The sequence below is a fragment of the Coenobita brevimanus genome, chromosome 102, assembly GCF_032717465.1.
Source record: "Coenobita brevimanus isolate Jiangsu-jjx chromosome 102, ASM3271746v2, whole genome shotgun sequence".
Lineage (NCBI taxonomy): Eukaryota > Metazoa > Arthropoda > Malacostraca > Decapoda > Coenobitidae > Coenobita > Coenobita brevimanus.
In genome coordinates this window covers 36,820,702-36,841,403 of record NC_137055.1, presented here as the reverse complement: position 1 = coordinate 36,841,403, position 20,702 = coordinate 36,820,702, and the positions used below count along the sequence as shown (strand labels likewise).

The following is a 20,702-nucleotide window of genomic DNA, read 5'->3' as shown; positions in this document are numbered from 1 at the left end:
TTGGGGAGCAGAAAGCCTGTTTTCAATGAAAATCCAATACTCAGACTGTTCCCTGCCACAGTCAGGATCAAGTTCTCGATTCTGTGGTCAGTATTCCACTGCTGTAATCATTTGACCATTACCTTCCCCCATAGAATTAGTCTTGTATTGGTGCTACAGAGATTATGCATATACTGAAGTCACTCATTGTTAATGAATGTTAAATACAGTGTAGGTGAAGGTAACTGGAGTCACTTCAGTATAATTTTAGATATGTGAGTGGTGCTGAGAGCATAAAAAGTATAATATACCATATTTAGTTCCTCATGGGGCAATGTAGGATTGGATGATAGATAGATAGATAAATAGATATCATTTACACATTCTTTAATTGAAATGTTGTTTAGTATACACACACACACACACACACACACACACACACACACACACACACACACACACACACACACACACACACACACACACACACCATACAAATGATGCTCTAAACTTAGTCTGTTTTCAGGAGGTGGTGTGTGGTATAGGAATAAACAGTTACAGTCTGCGGATGTCTTACAACACCTGAATGAAATCATGTAGCATTAACTTGGGGAAAAGAAAAAGGATATATTTTGGCAGGAGTCATTGAATCTCATATGGTAAGACTATATAAGGGACAGTAGTACTATTTGGGTTGAATGCCATGTGTTCTTAGACTGCTGCTCTTAATTACTGTAGTTTGCTCTGTATTATATTATTGATTTGGCATCTCAGCGTTTTATCATGTTGATTTCCATGTAGATTTCCATGGTAGAAATAGTCTTATAAACTCTGTGCAGTGCAAGTGGTGGGAGTTTGGTGGTCAGTGGGTGTCCAGTCCAGTTCTAAAATGTAGGTAGATGAACATCACTGTAGCCTGTCGGATGGTTTGGCCAGTGGCCAGGGTGATATCTTCTACAGTTGACTGTATGGCAGGTGAGGTAAAAAACTGGGTGCCTCATCTCACTGCTGTACCATTTAGAGTTTTGTAGTTCAGTTGTATCTAGTAGTATGTTTTTGCTGTATGAATGATAACTGGCTTAATGATACAGTAATCCCTCACTTTACACTGTGATTGTGTTCCAAGAAAAGTTTATTTTTTGCCCTTAAATTCTGGTTTCTGGCCTTAGCTAAATAAGATCTAGTGGCAGCAGCCAGAATTATGATCCTTAAGTGTTCCAGCAGTTCCTTAAGAGTTAAGATAGAATTTAACCCATCAAGTTTAAGGTGCTTCCCTCTAAATAAAAATAAACTTAATGACCAGAGTAGGCTAATTCTAAAGAGTCCTAGCTATCCTAAGGAGTTCAGTAAAAAATTACTTTGATGGGAAACTACTGTTAAAAATTGAAGTAATTATTTAATTGATAAAGTCATAGTTGTGATTGAAAAAGTATGTATCGGATTTTGTGGTTAGTTGTACATTTGTTTCTGTGTATGAAATGTAATTCAGCATTTTTTAAAGGATTTTTTAAAAATGCAGTTGTACTGAAAATTGTTTCAACCATAACCCTTCACTGCATATCGTGTCTGCTTAATAAACACTTCAGTTTGCCCTTTAAGTGTTCCTAATGAGAGACAGTGTGATGTGTGAGGAATATGCTGTATATTGTGTAGTGGCACTGTCTGCTACATTTAGCTGTATTGTACTTAACTCCAGTGTGTAATTCATCCCATTAGGTCACACTAAAACACAGATATAACAGATAGCTTTTTAGTCAGTGAGCATTGTTGTGCCGTTGTTTTGAATTTGCAACATAGTTTATTGAAGTATCAGGTTAAGCACAGTACTATGTTGTAAACTAATCCAGTGCACTCATTGTCATTAATACATAATATTCAGTTGCATGAGCTCAAAATAGATGGTACCACATGTTGTCAGTTAAATTTTTCACGTGCATCACATATAAGGTACTGTACTTCCTTAGGTTTATTGTGTATTACAAGAAGATTAAAGTACATTAGTGGGAAAGGTACCATACTTTGTTACCTAATAGTGCTGTTGTTTTTAAGGAGATTGTTACAAATATTGTGAGTTTCTATTTTATTGTACTGGGTGAAGGTAGTGTAGATTACATAGCTGTAGAAGTGATACAAAATATCTGTATATCAGCTGTTTGACACCACGTTCCTGTCCAGTCAGTCTTTTATTTATTTATTTATTCATTACTTTTTACAATGACAAAGTTTGCCTATTAAAGTTCGATTGCTGCCTACAAAGCTGATTTACTAGTTTCCCCAGAGGAACACTTAAAGACAGGTATAATGCTGTATGTAAAGTAGCAGTTATAGTTGCAGCCCCAGGCTTATCATGTGAACCTAGTGGACAGCAAGCTGAGGTTGCTACTCTCCTGCAGCCCACTATCCTCCTCACAAAGGGATAGGGAGGGAGTTGAGGGACATGAGTATCATCAGACAACTACACTGACAAGGTATATTGGTGCTACCACATGAAGACATCCCTCTCCAGCACCAGTCAGGCAAATATGAAACTCATCTGCAGTATTCTGAATGGTTTATTGGGCTTGGGAGATCACAGCACTCTGTCTTGAAATTATTAACTCTCACTGTTTACCATAATGAAATGTTTTGGTATTTTTTTCTGCATATATTTATTATTGATTGTATGGAAACAATATGTGATTTTTTTAAAACACATTTTTGACAAATAACAAGAATTTATTGTAACTCATCTGGGATGGCCATGACAAGAAAAAAAACAAGCAAAAAATGAATCTCTCTCTCTCTCTCTCTCTCTCTCTCTCTCTCTCTCTCTCTCTCTCTCATGCTATAACTAAAAGAAAAAAAAACTATAGCATTTCTTTTACACCTACCTGTACTTAAACCAGAAAACTTGTACTTAACTTAGAATAACAGAATGTATTATGTCTATTCAGAGTACCTGTATGTCCTGTTTTGAACCTTAGTATTTGTTGTAGATCAAATTGTTTATGCTGATCTTTCAGTGTTATTGTAAGGATACTTTTAACAACAATTTTCTTAACAAATAAATAAAAGTCCATAAACATTTGCATTGTTCTTGTCAGTGATGCTGATTAAAATTTTCAAATATCACAAATTTAAAAACATTTTCATCACATCCTGTTGACCATGTTCATGTAAATTTGCAGCTGCTCACAAGAAAATGTTAAAAGCTCAAAGTATATGTATTCAGTGCCTAGTTTGAAAGTCACCATCATCATCATCTTAATCACATGTTGCCTCATGAGGAGCGTAGGAGCCTGCGACTAGGGAAGTTGGTCCTGACATTTAAGATGAGAGTGACCAGCCTCACTTATCCATGAGTGGCATTATATGTGCAGTAAATCACAACCACTCCATGGATATAAACCTGCACCGGCTTAATCCGATTGGAGAGCATTAATAACCCACTAAGCCACCAGACATCATAATTTGTGAAAGTAAAATAAGTAAATAAAAATAATAACCACCTTTATTTTTGTGAGTTGTTGCAATTTTTTGCCGCAGTTATTTACACACATGATGACAGTTTCTTGGTAAGTGGTAATTTTGATGAGGAATTTAATATTTTTATGTATGAGTAGTAGTTAAGGCTCCTGGTGGACTAAATCAGTTAAGGAGACTTCCTAGCACCTTTTCCTTAGCTATTAGTTTTGGATATGGATGGTTAATATCCTTTTGTACTTTATTTATGCAGAGTATGGCAATATTGGAATGATTTAAATAACATAGGATAGGACAGTAAGGTGTAATAAGCAAAATAAATCACTTAGGAAAAGGTGTTAGGGAGCTTCCTTAACTGATGAGAATATGGGCCCCAGTCATGTGAATGCTCTAGTTTGATGTCCTGTCATAGGTTTGATCCTGTAAAGGTGACTGGAGGCTTTTACTATAGATCAGGTGTTGGAGAGGGTTGCCTTCATGTGGTGACCCTGACAGAACCAGGTAGCTTCATTGCCCAGTTCTTCAAGCATCCCTCAACTCCTTCCTTCTTCCCCCAGAAGGAGGAGGATGGACCGTCGGAGGGCATCTTCAGCCTGCAGCCAACTGGATACACATTTCAGATGAACCTGGGGCTACAACTACTGCCATTACTACTATAAATCAGAGAATGCCATCAAGTGAAGTAGGCTGGTCATCTGCTGTTTACTGTACAAAACTGTAGAAACCAAGCCTCAGGTACTTACACATCAAAGGAGGTAAAATGGAATTGGGTATTATTATAGTAATGGTACGTGTATAAATTGTATATTCTCTCTTATTTATGACTGGTTCACCTTAAGCAGAGGTACAGTAGTAGGTAATGAACAGAGAGCCCTTCATTGCTGACTGGGGTTTTCTTGTGTGAAAAGGCTCCATTTATGCTCCACCCCTCCCTCTCATTCCCCATTCCCCCACATTTGTCACATTACACATCCTTTCTGCTCTAGTGTATTTATTCTCACCTGATGAAGATTTCTAACCCCTTTTCAGCTTAGTGGATGGCCAGGTGTAATCAGATTGATGGCTGAATTTGACCAGTAACCAAGGAGACTCATTTGTAACGACTGAGGATCATTGAATTTCACACAACTACAACTTTGCTAGAATTCGAGTAGTGGGAGTGGCCCAGTTCTGTTACTTAAAAGCAAACCAGCTGTGATCAGATACCAATGTCTTCTGATGCTGTATCCTGTGGTCCCAACAAAACGACCTTTAGGTATGCTTATCCTTGTTCAAAAACCACCCTTCCTTCCTTCCATCATACACCACCCTCCGTCCTTATTTTCCATCCACAAGGCCCACATCCACAAACACTTGCGATCCACTTCCTGCTGTAATTTCCTTTTCCAAGAAGGACAAGAAAAGGAGAGTGTAAAAACCTCCTGTATTTCTATTCTTCCTGCAAATCAAACTGTGACTAACAACAGGGACTTTATTGTGTGTTTGGTTGTGGATCCTGGCCCTGGTTCTCGTTTACTCCTCCTCCTCTACAAGCCTTTTTACTGTCTTACTCCCCCCTGTTCAGTCTGTGGGGTTGTATTCATAAGGGTTCTTAATGAGTTTTTGTGTGGAATTGTGGATTGTTACCGGTACGCCTGTTAGATGGAGTCAGGATTTCAGGGGAGCGGATGTGTGTGTGTGTGTGGGGGGGTCACTTCATTGGCTATGCAGTTGATTAGTTCTCCCTCTGTCATGTTTTTCGCTACTCTTGCTGTCAGAACCCTGCTTTGTATTATGCTTAGGTGAGAAAATGGTTGGGATGATAATGATGATAAGTTTCCAAGGCAATTAACTGTTATCGTGCATCATGTTTTGTTGTATTTTTCACATTGCTAGAGGGTATTTATCTAGTTTGATTTGGAGTACTTGGCAGTTATATGAGGTGTGATGCCAGTTGAAGCAGCCACTCTTAACTCTCACTATCTTGTCATTTTTTTTTTTTTTTGTTCATGCTGCTTTCATACATTTTTATTTACCATAGAAAATGAACTTGCAGTCTTTATTGGCCTTTTCAGCCAGACAACATCTTAGTTTAAATTACAGTAAATACAGGAATTTGTCATTGCCTAGTTAAATATAGATTACCTTCTTAATGCGAAAGAGTAAAACACAGCACAAGAAAGTTTCTGAAAATGATCCCTGGCTCTCCAAAACTGACACAAAGTACTTCTTGCTATGCTTCCAGGCACATCCATTTCCAATCCAGGTTCATCTCGTAACTGTTCATTGGGCCATCTATCTCGCACGCCCACCTGGCCACACATACCTCTCCCATAAATCAGCGCATGTGGGCTAATGAGAGTGAGAGTTGAGGAATCGCCACACCTGTTTGACTGCCTGTAGAATTTGCATATGAGGCCTGGGGGAGAGTGGGGCATGGGGAAGGTGATGAGGGGGATGGAGGTGGAGGGTGATGAAAGGATGGGAGAAATGACATGAAATGGGAACTGGCAAAGAGTAGAATAATAGGGGGAGGAAATGAAGCATGAGTGGAGGAAAGTGTTGCACAGGGGAAATGAGGGTGAAAATGCAAGATAAATATAGGAATGGTGGTGGTGGTGGTGATGATGATGATGATGATAGGGATGGTGGTTGTGGTGATGATGATGATGATGACTAATGTATGAAATAACAGGGGTGTGAGAGGAATTAAAGGAGGAAGGTACGGAAGAAATCAATGAGCAGGGAAAATAGAGAAATGAGTACAGGATATAACAAGAAGAAAAGAATACAAATGAGAATAAGTCACGTAATGGAAAGAAAAAAATATACTATGAGACGAGAGATGAGCTGAATTAAATGGAAAAGCCCAGCAATAGAATCAATGAAGAAAAAAATGGTAGGAATGAGTACAGGAAAAAATAACAAAGAAGGAAACTAAAAATAATGACAGATAGAGGGACTCTGGGGGAAATTAACCAAGAAAAAGAATTATTATTTAAATGAATCGGTTAGTTTTTCCTGTGAGTAGTAGTGAATAAAATAGTCAAAGAAACCATACAACCAACCACTCCACCAGGAATAAGAAGAGGGATAGTAATCTAGGTTAACAAGAAAACAAATTTACTTAATTATCGAGTCTAGAGTCGTTAGCAGGGGAAGTAGTGGGTTTATTACACGTTGAATCCCCTATTGGAGTCGTTTAGTGTGATTTATGGCTGTTTTGTGGTTTTGAAATGAATGGAGAGCGGTATGTGAATGATCGGTCCATTTTACAGTACTTTTTTTAATTTATCTTGGCCTATAATTGTGATCTCTCTTTAATGCTGAGTTTAGCAGTAAACACTAGAATATGATAATAGTCACGAAGAATGCAATGGAAAGAGTGAAGAGTTGCAGTATCTTCTTTTTCTGCTACTTAATGACGTGAAATACAGTGCTAAAAGGACGAAAATCTGGACCAAGTTAGGTTAAAAGAAGTCTAGTTATTCTGTTGATTACCTTTAGTTCGCATTTCTTACTTTCTCTTTCCTCTGTTTCTGGATTCTTCCTCACCCTACGTTTAAGTGGGAAAAGAGGCCATGATGATGACGATGATGGTGATGATACTGCACTGGTTTGCCATGTATGTTGACTTTTTTTTAATATTCCTTAGTTTGTGGTGTGTGTGTGTGTGTGTGTGTGTGTGTGTGTGTGTGTGTGTGTGTGTGTGTGAGAGAGAGAGAGAGAGAGAGAGAGAGAGAGAATCACAAAGGATTATTTTTAAATCACTTGCGTGCCAGACGCCTTAATCCCACGGTGGTTGATGTAATAACCGATTGATTGCTGAGTTGTTGACAGACTGTGGTTGCTGTGTATGTTATTTCAGCTGATTGATGGTTTGATTTGCATACCCCCTCGCACTCTTTCTCCCCAATGTCTCTTCCCTCTCCCCTTATCCTTTTGTCCATCTCCCTTACCCTGACTGTATCACTTTCCATTCTCCATCATTTCCCCTTCCCATTCTCCCTTCATCTCTTCTCCTCCCGTGCCCCTTCTTTATCTCTCCTCCCCTACCCCTCCCTATTCTTCATCTTTCCCTCTTCCCCCTCTTCCCTCTCCTCTTTGCCTTCTCAGCCACCTCCCCGCTCCTCTTTCTATCATTCCTCCCATTCACCTCCTTCACCGTCTCTCTCTCTTCCTCTCCCCCGAACCCTTCTTTCCCATTAATCCTCTCCCCTCTTTTCTGTTGCTCCCATTTCCTCTCTTCCATTCACCTTGTCTCCCCATTCCCTCATTCATCTCCTCTTCCTTCTCCCCATTCACCTCTCCACTCCCTCTCGCCTCTTCCCAGTTACCCCGGTCACCTCCTCTCTTTCCATATCCTTTCATCTCTGCCCCATACGTCTCCCCATCCCTCTCCACTCCTCTCCCTTAGTCACCCCTCCTCTTCCCCTCTCCTAATTACCACCATCCCTCTTCCCCGTTCACCTCTCCATCGCTCTCCCATCTGCCCCCACTCCCTCACTTTCCCTCTCCGTAAATCCGCAAGAACTGAATTACCATAGCCGTGTCGCAGGCCATGTACTGCATATATAACACCCAGTCCCACACCTCTCCTCTCACTGTGCCGGCAGGTGTGGCTCTTAACACCTACATTCCCTTGTACCACTTCATACATCTCTCGTTTGGCGGTTTCGGTGCAGCTTAGATAACGATTGTCAAATAACGGGGGTTTTAGCTGTCGATTTGCGTATACGGCTTTGATAATAACTGTCAAATAACTGGTCTTTCAGCTGTTGATTTGCGTACAGCTTCGATAATAACTGTCAAATAACGGGTCTTTTAGCTGTCGATTTGGGTACAGCTTTGATTATAACAATTTGAACTTCGATATCAACTGTGCAAGTAATTTTCCCTTTATTGTTGTCGGTTTGGGTACAGCCTCCATGACAGTAGTATATATGTTAACTAGAAATACGGTCAAATACCCCAATTGTTAACTAACCACTTGTATCTCTGCTGTAGCCATCATCCCCTCAGTAACATTACAAACAAGATCCCACCATTAACGGTATAGATAGTTTGTACACCCAAGGATAAGAGCACAACCACCTTTTGGCACCCAGTAAAAATGCGACCCTTTTCACTGCTCCTTCTATGGCTGGTGAAGATACTGCAAATTCAGGTAGGTCATTTTTATCATTTTAATATAATACATAAATGATATGTAGAGAATGTAAACGTTAACAGGCAGAATAAATCGCTCAGGAAGAGGCATTACGAACACCACACCGACAAGAATACGACTGTCACTGATTTTATGTACTTTTATTGATTTTATTATCTATTTCGCGGTGTTATTTAACATTTACTAAGCTTCTAAGATTGTGTGTAAAGTAGTAGCAGTAGTATTAGCAGTAGTAGGAGTAGTAGTAGTAGTGTATAAAATTAATAGTTGTATATTATGAACGGTGTTGTGGTTCTTATAACGAGTAATAGTTCTGCTTTTTTTTCCTTCTTTTTTTCGTTTTATTTTCGTCTCATTCGTACAGTTCAGCGAATCTAGAATCAATAGTTGTGTGTTCAAGGTCTTGGTGTGACCTTAAGCCGAGAGTTCACACACATTTTTTTTCTTTTTCTTTTGGGGGGTTGCAGAATAATTTTGGTATATTTCTTCACATCCAGACAAGTGTGTAAGAAATTTATTCAGCACCGAATTGATAATAAAAAAACAAAACAGGCATATTGCGGTAGAACGTTAAGATTTTCGTCACACCCTCCTGCCTCTACTAATGCCTTCACTGTCGTTATTAAAGTACAGTAGTGTAATGCTGACAGTTGCATGGAAATCAATTTGTTTTCCCTAATTTTGCTCGACTTACTTTCCAGACATAATATGTAAAGTAGGCAGCTGTGCTTGAACATGTATAATATCCTTTCATTTGCGCCAGTTCAACTTCAGGAGGTCAGTAAGGTTGTAGTGTACAGTACAGTACCTGCCGGGGGCGTGCACCCCCCACAAATTGTTTCCGTCCCCCAGACCACCACCCCTTCACCGACCACATAGGAAACTTAACTTTTTTTTCTGCACAATCAACCTTACACTCCCCCCATAACCAAATGGCTAAATTGACCACTGCAGTAAGGAGTGTGGGGAAAAGCAGACAGAATTCAAGAACAGCATCAGACAAGTGTGTTAAAATAAATGGCTATACCTAGACCCTAAAAATATATTAACTCTCATTACAGGGCTTCAACCAGTAGCTTATCAGGTAAATCCCAGCGAGTTGATGAGTTAGGTAAATAGTGAGCACCAGACGACAAGCGTGTTAATATATGGCCACCTTCCAGAACCTTCCAGAACCTTCCAGAACTCAGGATCGTATATGTGTCTGTTATGGAAGCTCCCTAACACCTTTATCCTAAGCTATTTATTTTGCTTATCACACCTTACTGTCCTATTCTGTTCTATACATCCTTCTAATACTCACAGCAAAAAGAAATGTACAAGGGAATATTAACCACCCATATCCAGAATAAATCGCTAAGGAAGAGGTGCTAGAGAGATCGACATGTAAAATTAGTGACCTTGGACTTAAACCCGGTGACCAGACGATGAATCATTATCTCCAACTGTCACGTGAAGGAAAATTATGAGCGTGTGTCACTAGGGGTCAGGTTGCGTAACACTTCTGCCTTAGCGATTTATTCTACACATTAACAGCATCTCGGTATTTTTTTTTTATTGACCCTAGCTGTATTAAAGGGATATAAATAGCATAGAAAAGAGTGTTAAGGTGAACCACGCAAAATAAATCGCTAAGGAAGAGGTGTTTTGAATCCGCCCACGCCACATAGAGTACCGGATTATTATTATTATTATTATTATTATTATTATTATTATTACTGTTATTATTTTGGTTTATTGGTGTGGGAGGGGAAAGAAAGTGAGGTGAGGTGAAATGACAGTGTGATATAAGCTTACGTAATGTTTCCCCTTTTAAAATGAGTTTGAAATGAGGAGAGAAGTGAATGTGAGAAGAGGTGGAGTGAGGTGAGGAGAGGTGAGGTTAGATGAGAGGCGAGGAAATGAGGCAAGATACAGTAAAAGTGAGATGAGAAGTGAGAATATGACGGGGAATGAGGTGAGGAGAAATGAAGTGATGAAAGATGAGATGAAGAGAGTTGCAGTGGGATAATGAAAGATTATGAGACGAGTTTAGGAGAATGAGGAGAGATGAGATGAGAAGATGAGATGGAGTGAGATGATGAGAGATGATAAAGTGAGATGCTGTGAGTAAAAAATAAATAAATAAATAAAATCACTCCCCCCACCAGAGCGAGTCCCTGGATGAGGAGGCAACGCACATGCATCTCTGCCCCGCCCATGTACAGGAGGGAGCAAACCCGCACATGGACGAGCTGGCACAGACGGTACGTACACACACACACACACACACACACACACACACACACACACACACACACACACAATCATCTTCCTCTCTCTCCTTCTTGTGTCCACCTTCCTCTCCGACTATTAATCCAAATCCTTCTTCATCGTAGCTTCCCCTGGAGCTTCTGAACCCTGAGGAGACGCCGGTGGAGGGGGAGCTGGTGCAGGGGGACATCCTGGTGGAGGGGGGCGGCAGGAGGGGTGGACTGAGGAAGGGAGTACAGTACCGTAAGCGTCTATGGCCCCCCAGCGCCACTTCTGGATGGCCCACTGTCTACTACGTTATGGATGCTACGGGTGAGACATACACACACACACACACACACACACTCAATCACCCATACATGCACCCCATATACATACATTAATACTTAAACGTACACACACACACACACACACACACACACACACAGACGCACACAACTTCATCTGCACCCCAATCAGTGGCGTTCACTCCCCACGCCACACATACAGCATCTAATCCCCTAATCCTTCACTCCCTTGTGTTCCAGTCCTTTATAGATGCTTGTGATCCGTGTGTAAGGGGGAGAGGGCAGCGTGTGGGTGTGGTAGGCTGTGGTGGAGAGAGAGAGAGAGAGAGAGAGAGAGAGCAGTGTGTGGATGTGGTAGGTTGTGGTGGATGGAGTTGATTTGGGGAATTATTTGTAGTCGTCTCTCTCTCTCACTCTCTGTCTGTCTGTCTGTCTCTCTGTCTCTCTCTCTCTCTGCCTATCTGTGTATATTTATATCTACCTAACTCTACTTATCAATATATTTTTCCCACTGTCTACCTATCTATCTATCTATCTATCCATCCCCAGTGTCCCAGCCTTCCAAGATCCTGCAGGCGATGAAGGAGTGGGAAGATCGGACCTGCGTTAAGTTCTCCGCACCTGTAAGGGCGAATGCCCCCCACGTGAGGGTGGAGGAGGGGCCTGGGTGTTATAGTTACGTGGGAAGGACGGGCATGGCTCCACAGACGCTTAGTATTGGACAGTATTGCTACCAGGTGAGAGAGAGAGAGAGAGAGAGAGAGAGTGGGGGAGGTAAGAAAGAAAACGAAAGAAAGTGGATGGAATGGAATGTTAATAATGAAAGTAAAGAAGAGAGAGAGTATTTTATAGCTTGACATTCATGCATTTTGCTTTATTTTTTCCCTTATCTTCTATCCTTACGTGGTCTCTCCAACCCAATATGAGTTTCTTTTAAGTCCCTGTTTAATATTCCCGTATCACCTCCTTGCTTATTGTATTTACCAACCTGTTTTTCCCTTGTATCTCTCTTATTTTTGGTATCTCTTGTATCTTGTATCTCTTGTATTCACGTGTTCTGTACCCTCCCCAGCACGGTACCATCCTGCACGAGCTCGGCCACGTGTTGGGACTGTACCACGAGCAGAGCAGAGCAGACAGGGACCTCTACGTTATGGTACTGTACCGTTGTTGCATGTTGGTGTTTTATATATATAGGTATTTCCAGTCTAACACCATCCCTGATACCAGTACCAATAATACCAGTACTAATCCAACACCTGGTATTTCCACTAACAGGTAAACTTAAGTAATGTGAGGTCCGGTATGCAGAACAACTTTGAAAAGGCTTCCACTCTTCAGTATGGAGTCCCCTATGATTACACCTCCATCATGCATTATAGGTCAACCGTAAGTTATTATTATTATTATTATTATTATTATTATTATTACCAGGTCTGGTCATCCTCTTGTTGTTGTTGATGATATTGTTGTTGTTCGCCTTCTTTTTCTTCTCCTCCTTCTCCTCCTCTTCCTCCTCCTCTTCCTCCTCCTCTTCCTCCTCCTCCTCCTCCTCCCCCTCTTCCTCCTCCTCCTCCTCCTCCTCCTCCTTTTCGGTTTGTTCAGTTCTTCAGCTTTGTATTTAGATGGATTTTAAAATTTACACAACAGCTTTATGTTGTGTGTGTGTGTGTGTGTGTGTGTGTGTGTGTGTGTGTGTGTGTGTGTGTGTGTGTGTAATAGAATATTTCAAAATGACCCGCGGCTACTCACATTTTCAAAGCTTATTTATTTTGCCAGAGGAGGGGGGAGGGGGAGAGAAAAGGGGGAGGGGAGAGAGAGGGGGAGGGGGAGGATAAAACGAAGAGAAAAAGGGAGGGGAAGGGGGAGGGGGTAGAGAGGTAGAAAGGGGGAGGGGAGAGGGTAGCTGAGGGGAAGGAGTGAGGGAGGAGGTAAGGGAAACGAGGGAGAGTAGGGTAAGTCAGAAGCAGAGGAGAGGAGAGGGAAGGGAAAGGGAGATAGGAATGATGGAAGGGAAAGAGGGAAGAGTGAGGGAGAATATGAGGCGTGGGGAGAAAGGGGAGACGAGGAGAAATGGAGGAAGGAAGGGGTAAGGAAGAAAGGGAGAGGAAGACAGAAAGGGAGGAATGAGGGAAATGAAAAGGGGGAGAGGGGGAAAAGAGGAAGGGAAGAGGGGGCAGGAAAGCGAGGAAGGTGAGAAAGGAATGGAAAAATGGATAGAAAGGGAAAGAGGGTAATAAAAGGGTAACAATAAAGGGAGAGGTGAGGGGTTATTAAGAGGTGTGGGGGTCAGAGGTCAGAATGTAATTAGGCAGATAATGATGGCTTAATGTGGGCAAATTACTTATGCTCGCTGGCTGAAAAAAACAAAAAAAACAATAGAGGCTCGAGAATGCCTTTGGTGTTAGATAGATAGATAGATGGACAGATAGATAGATAGATAGATAAATGGATAGACAGATAAACGACCCTTCTTCCCACAGGCGTTCTCGAAAAACGGGCAGGCTACCATATCCACTGTGGACATCGGCAAACAGATCTACATAGGACAGCGTACATCACTGTCCTTCAGGGATGTGCACATTGTTAATAAGATGTACAACTGCCACGGTGAGTACAGGCACATCATCATCATCACCATCGTCATCGTCATCATCATCATCATCATCATCTTTGATATCGTCGTCATCCTTATCATCTTAATCATCACCATCATCATGAGCATTACCACCAACACCACCACCACCACCACCACCACGACTACCATCATTATCATCATCATCATTATCATCATCATCTTTGTTATCGTCAACTTAATCATCACCATCATCATCATCGTTATTACCACCACCACCATCACTGCTACCATCAGTCATCATCATCATCATCATCATCATCATCATCATCATTTGTGGGTCAGTGTTTGCAGGCAGGATTAGAGGAGTTAGCTTTAGTGATGATGATGATGAAGAGGTGGAGATGGAAAAAGATGATGATAATATATACATTTTTTTTATGAGTCAGATTCTGGGCATAGGCTTCACAGACTGCTCTCAAGGCCCAGTAGTCCTCCTACATACCATACACCTCTCTACATGTCACCACTTCAGCGCTAACACCCACCGTCCATATTGAATACATGCTAGGGCTGTCTCTTACAGGACTGGTGTATTGGTGTTAGCGGGGGTATACTGTATGCTGATGAGTATGATGATGATTAAGGTAATTGGAAATGAGAAGTATGATGATGATGATGATAAACCTCCCTCTCTACCGTAATCAGATCTATGGACTCGGCGATGCAGGGGGAAAGTGCCCACCTGTACTAATGGGGGTTACCTGGGCCCCACCTGTACCTGCTTGTGTCCACCTGGCACTTCCGGCCCCACCTGTGCACACGTATTGGGCAATTATTACCGTGAGTTGATGAGGAGGAGGGAGAGAGAGAGAGAGAGAGAGAATTTGTGTGTGTGTGTGTGTGTGTGTGTGTGTGTGTGTGTGTGTGTGAGAGAGAGAGAGAGAGAGATGTGTGTGTGTGTGTGTGTGTGTGTGTGTGTGTGTGTGTGTGTGTGTGTGTGTGTGTGTGTGTGTGTGTGTGTGTGTGTGTGTGTGTGAGTGTGTGTGTGCGTGTGTGTGTTGTCTAAATATATCTATCTGTGTGTCTATCTATCTCTCTATTAGTCCATAATGTCTCAGTTTTCCAGTCACACATCTATCCTTTTGTCTGTGTATCTGTTTTTTATCTATCTATCTATCTATCTGTCTCTGTCTATCTGTCTGTCTGTCTATCCATCTATCTATCTATCAATCTATCAACATCTTTCTTTTTTTCTCGGTATGCGTCTGATTCCACTAAACCACCCTGGGGCAGCGGAGGCATTGTGTGGAGGGAACGTAACGAGGGAGGGCGCTGTAATCACCTCCCCTAACTACCCCTCCAACTACCCAAGAGGTGAGTTACATAGAGCATACGGATCGGGAGGTCCTTTGGGGGTGGGGTGGGATTATTGGTGGAGGGATGACTGGGGTGGAGAGAGAGAGAGATAGAGAGAGAGAGAGACAGACAGACAGAGACAGTGACAGACAGACAGTGTGAGAGAGAGAGAGAGAGAGAGAGACCAGTGCACTAAATCTACCGTATTACACCATTTCATTCTCTCTCTCTCTCTCTCTCTCTCTCTCTCTCTCAACCACACAGTCACGGCAAGATCAAAGCGACCTAATCTCCCCTAATTATCGACGACGAGCGATTTAACCTCGGAATTTGATTTATTGTAATTGGAGGGGGATTTAGAGTAGTTAAGGCGAGAGAGAGAGAGAGAGAGAGAGAGAGAGAGAGAGAGAGAGATGTTTGTGATAAATGAAAATTATATTTATTCGTAATAATAAAAGTAGCGTAGTTCGAAGTAGTGGTAGTAGTAGTAGTAGTGGTGGTGGTGGTGGTAGTGGTGGTAGTAGTAGTAAGTAGTAGTAGTAGTAGTGGTGGTGGTGATGGTGGTGGTGATGGTGGTGGTGGTGGTGGTTGTAGTAGTAGTAGTAAGTAGTAGTAGTAGTAGTAGTAGTGGTAGTAGTAGTAGTGGTAGTAGTAGTAGTAGTAGTAGTAGTAATAATAATAATAATAATAATAATAATAATGAAAATGGTGATGACACTACTACTACTACTACTACTGGTACTGCTGCTGCTACTACTACTACTACTACTACTACTACTACTAATAATAATAATAATAATAATAATAAAGCAAGAGCCTGGACAAATTACTCCCTGACCTCATTCTCTCCCATAATGAGCCTGACCCGACCTCTAATGACCCCCTTGAGAATACCTAGCGCCTCTTTAATTAACCACACGCGTCTCCTTGGTTACTAGTCCTTCGTGTGGGTTGGTTTGTCTATCTATTTATTGCCAGATGCTTTAATCTCGTAAGGGGTGGCCACAAACAAATCGCCTCCATGTCGCCCTGTCCCCCGCCATTTCACTGCCCCGCTCCGTTGGTTTGTGAAAGGGATAGTTTGTATATTTTTTTGTTTGTTTTTGGCACTGTCCCCCCCCCCCCTTGCAAGCTCTGTGGATTTGTTGGTGTAATGGGAGACTTAATCGCTAAGGTAGAAGTGTTAGGGGATCCTCAAAGTCATAAGGGGGGATGAAGAGAAGGAGAACGATGACGATGATGATGATGATTCCCCATAGCTGTGGTAATGATGATGATAAAGGTGATGATGGTGATGATGATAATAATGAAGAGGGTGGTTGTGGTGATGATGATGATGTTGATGATGAAGATGGTGATGATGATGATAATAATGAAGAGGGTGGTAGTGATGATGATCAAGATGATGATGATGGTGATGATGATGATGATAATAATGAAGGGGGTGGTAGTGGTGATGATAAAGATGATGATGATGATGGTAATAATAAAGATGATGATAATGAAGACGTTAAATGATGGTGATAAAGATGATGATAATGATGATGATGATGATGGTAATAATAACGATGATGATAGTGAAGAGGTTTCGTGGTGATGATAAAGACGATGATGATGATGATAGTAATAATGATGTTATTGAAAAGTGTTAATGATGATAATGAAGAAAGTGATGACGATGATGATGATAATTCCCTCCCCCCCCCTCTCTCTACAGGTGCTGGGTGCGTGTGGTGGGTGAGGGCGGGGGACCACTGTGGCGTGCCCGTCGTTAAGGTGAAGGACTTTGAGCTGTTCGGCAGAGCGGCAAATGGACAGTGCGTGTGGGATAGACTGGAGGTTCGAACAGACTCGCTTTATTCGGGACAGGAGTGAGTCTTCATTCTCTTTTATTTTCTTTATTTTCTTTATATTTCTTTATTATCTTTATTTTTCTTTATTTTCTTTTATTTTCTCTGTTTTCTTTATTTTTCTTTATTTATATTTTTATTTTCTCTTTATTTTCATTTTCTATTTATTTTCTTTATTTTCCTTTTTCTTTATTTTCTTTCTTTTATTTTTCTTTATTATTCTTTATTTTCCTTTATTTTCTTTATTTTTCTTTATTTTCTCTATTTTCTTTTCTTTTTCTTTATTTTTTGTTTTTATTTTCTTTTATTTTCTTTATTTTTCTTTATTTTCTTTAATTTTCTTTATGTTCTTGCAAACCTGGGATGATTTTATTTTCACTCTAGCTTTCCTACTTATTGACGATTTTATGTGTATTGTTTTTTTTATTCTGCTCCCGTAAATTGTGTGTGTGTGTGTGTGTGTGTGTGTGTGTGTGTGTGTGTGTGTGTGTGTGTGTGTGTGTGTGTGTCTGTGTGTGTGTGTGTGTGTGTGTGTTTAACTTGACCTAAGATTGCTATTTCCATCTTGAATACTGACTTATAAACACACACACACACACACACACACACACACACACACACACACACACACACACTGCTATCTCTCACTGCTTACCATCCCTTCAGATACTGTGGCACAGACCTCGCGGCGGGCACAGTAATCGAGGGCAAGGGTCGTGACGTCATACTCTTCTTCACCTCTAAATTGGACTGGAGACGCGGCTTCTCCTTCAGCGTCACCTTCAGGAGCATCTGCAGGTGAGAGAGAGAGAGAGAGAGAGAGAGAGAAAGGAACAGAGAGAGAGAGAGAGAGAGAGAGAGAGAGGAACAGAGAGAGAGAGAGAGAGAGAGAGAGAAGTAAGCCATGTATTCTAACGTAACCTAATCTTATCTCCATTTAACTCTTGTATGTGTGTGTGTCGTGTCAGGTCATGTGAGGTGGAGGAGGGGAAAGACAAGGTCGCCTGGAGGTCACCCAACTTCCCCCAGCCCTACCACCACCCCGCCCTCTGCCACCTGCCCGTCAACAGGGTGAGAGAGAGAGAGAGAGAGAGAGAGAGAGAGAGAGAGGAGGGAGGAAGGAAAAATGTAGGTAATGCAAAATATTAGATTAAGGTGTGTGTGTGTGTGTGTGTGTGTGTGTGTGTGTGTGTGTGTGAGAGAGAGAGAGAGAGAGAGAGAGAGAGGGAGAGAGAGACTGCCAATACTCTACGTCATTCTCATACAAATCTCTGTCACCCAACTTCCTCTCGACCCTGCCACCAAACCGCATCAGAGAGAGGGAGAGAGAGAGAGAGAGAGAGAGAGAGAGAGAGAGAGAGAGAGAGGAGTCCAGTGTTAGGTAAAGTCGTGGTCTAATCCATGTAATCCCAATCAAGCCCAATCCAACCCAACACAACCCATCCCAACCCAGTCCACTGCAACTTCATCTAACCTAATCAAATCTAGCCTAATCTGTCTTATCCAAATTAGCTTAACTTAAACTAGCTTACCAAACCTAAACCAATCCAGTCCAACCCAACCCAACCCAACCCAACCCAACCTAACCCAACCCAACCCAACTTAACCTAACCTAATCTAATCTACCATCCAACAGAGTGAGCCAACTAGGGTGTATGTGAAGTTCTCTCTCCAGTTATCCCGGGACTGTTCCTCCCATATCGCCATTACAAGTGCTTACGGGGCCCAGACCAGGTGAGAGAGAGAGAGAGAGAGAGAGAGAAGAGAGAGGGAGGAAGCCTATCTAAAAAGTCCTAATATAACCCATAATATATCCCATAATATAACTCCTAATATACCCAAATCTAACCCCTAATATACCTCAATATAACCCCCAATATAACCCCAATATACCCTAATATAACCCCTAATATACTATTATAACCCTCTATCTTACAGACTGTGCGGGGTGTCACACGGATGGGCCCTCCTCCCCGGCACCTTCCACTGGGCCTCCTTCGTGGGCCAGGGCGGGGGCGGGGGCGGCAGGTGGGCCCTCAACTTCATCTTCAGGGTCTCCAGCTGCCACAGGGTCCTCAGCGTGTCCAAGGGCGCCCCGGGGGGATTCATCACCTCCCCGGCCTTCCCCAGGAGACACCCCAGGAATGCACAGTGCGAGTGGTGGATTAAGGTAGGGTGGTAGTAGTGGCAGTGGTTGTAGTTGTGGTAGTAGTAGAGGCTGTAGTAGTAGTAGTAATAGTAGTAGTAGTAGTAGTGTACAGTACTGCAAAACTTCATCCTTCGATACGTAAAGGAAAGCGATGCAGCGATTTTTTTTTTTTCTTTGCTGATTACTACCTCATTTTTCGGTAACGCCATATTTGTTTTTATTTTTCTTCCTGCTGCCAGCGGTGAATGTGTACTATACTTCATTCACTTTAACGTGGCCCGAATTTTCATCGTTTTGCAGCTTATTTCCCGTGGTTCAAAGGCAGAAAGAGACAATACTGTGGTTCTACATCCCTTCCATGGAACTTCTTCGTGACTATAGCACCATATTCTCCAATTAATTTATTGTTATAGCTCAACATTCAAGACGGAAGGATGGCAATTTTAGGCCAAGTCAGAGTAAAAAGAGTATAGTATTAGTTGCAACCCCAGGCTCATCTGAACGTGAACCCAGTGGACTATAGTAGGCCCATAGCCGGAGGAGGGGGGGGGGAAGGTTCGAGAGAATGGGACGATCCCCCCCCCCCTACCTGCCTAGAGATTCTTTTTTGCACTGTTGGGTTATTGATATCAGTGCAAAAAGAATCACTCTCCGTTGTTTAGATGTTTTATGCTGCTTCTCAACGTCGCTTATGCATACACCCAGATCTCCCGTAGCAGGTATGCAGCAGACATTTGACCAGCCGCCTACTATGTAAGTCCAGATTCAGCAGACCCCCACTCCCCTTCGAAAAGTCTGGCTGCGGGGGTGAGGCTGGAGTTGCCCGTCTCCTTGAGCATACCATCCTCCTTAAGAGGGATGAGGAGAGAGTTGATGGACGTTCGTGTAACTAGGCAGGGAAGTCGCCAAGTTATATCGGAGCCAACACGTGAAGGCGTCCCTCTCCAGCACTGTGGTGAATGGGTTAATGGAGTCCACATCTGACCTCCTCGAAAACTGATTCTCTCTCTCTCTCTCTCTCTCTCTCTCTCTCTCTTCTGTAATATATCTTTCACAACCCCTCCAGGCTCCACCAGGCAGGAAAATCAAACTCCGCTTCTTAGTCCTACGTCTGGCAACATCATCCTACAAGCCCTATAGTTCAAAATTCCGGCAGCGCTACTACCAGAAGATGTGCTATCGGGGCTATGTGCTAGTCTCGCTCTCGGGCAATGCTACCTACCCTCAGCATCCCTCCACGGTGAAGCTATGCGGCTACAGAGACAGAGACTACACCCTCACATCGCTGGGAAATAAAGTAGCCGTCATGTTTTGGGGCGGGAGGTACCGGACGAAGGCGCTGTTTTTATACTATAGCCTTGTATAGCGATTTTCTCATTGTTGCTAAATCTGAATGTGTTGTTGATCTTTACCCTGTTATGTTACTGAATTGTTGAATCTTTATTATTATTATTATTATTATTATTATTATTATTATTTTAATTTACCACACGGGCGCAGGCCTTCAGAATTTCCTCCTCAAATGGGTCTTCCACGAGTTGATTAGGACAGGTTGGGTTAGAAGATTTGGTCAGAAAGAAATCGGTAGTTTCTAACGTTAGGTGTAGTGGCAGTCCTAGGTGTTTAATTCATAGGGGGT

The 20,702-nt window shown here is 42.1% G+C and overlaps 1 protein-coding gene across 1 annotated transcript; it reads left to right on the top strand.

The window, feature by feature from the left end:
* Positions 1–10,770: 10,770 nt before the first annotated feature.
* Positions 10,771–20,429, top strand: LOC145415463 (blastula protease 10-like). The gene is made up of 12 exons (XM_080284738.1): positions 10,771–10,836; positions 10,969–11,155; positions 11,680–11,867; positions 12,203–12,286; positions 12,409–12,519; positions 13,614–13,740; positions 14,414–14,548; positions 15,002–15,082; positions 16,782–16,935; positions 17,581–17,712; positions 18,853–19,084; positions 20,130–20,429. The coding sequence occupies exons 1-12, from the start codon at positions 10,771–10,773 to the stop codon at positions 20,427–20,429; spliced, it is 1,797 nt and encodes a 598-aa protein (XP_080140864.1).
* Positions 20,430–20,702: the final 273 nt, after the last annotated feature.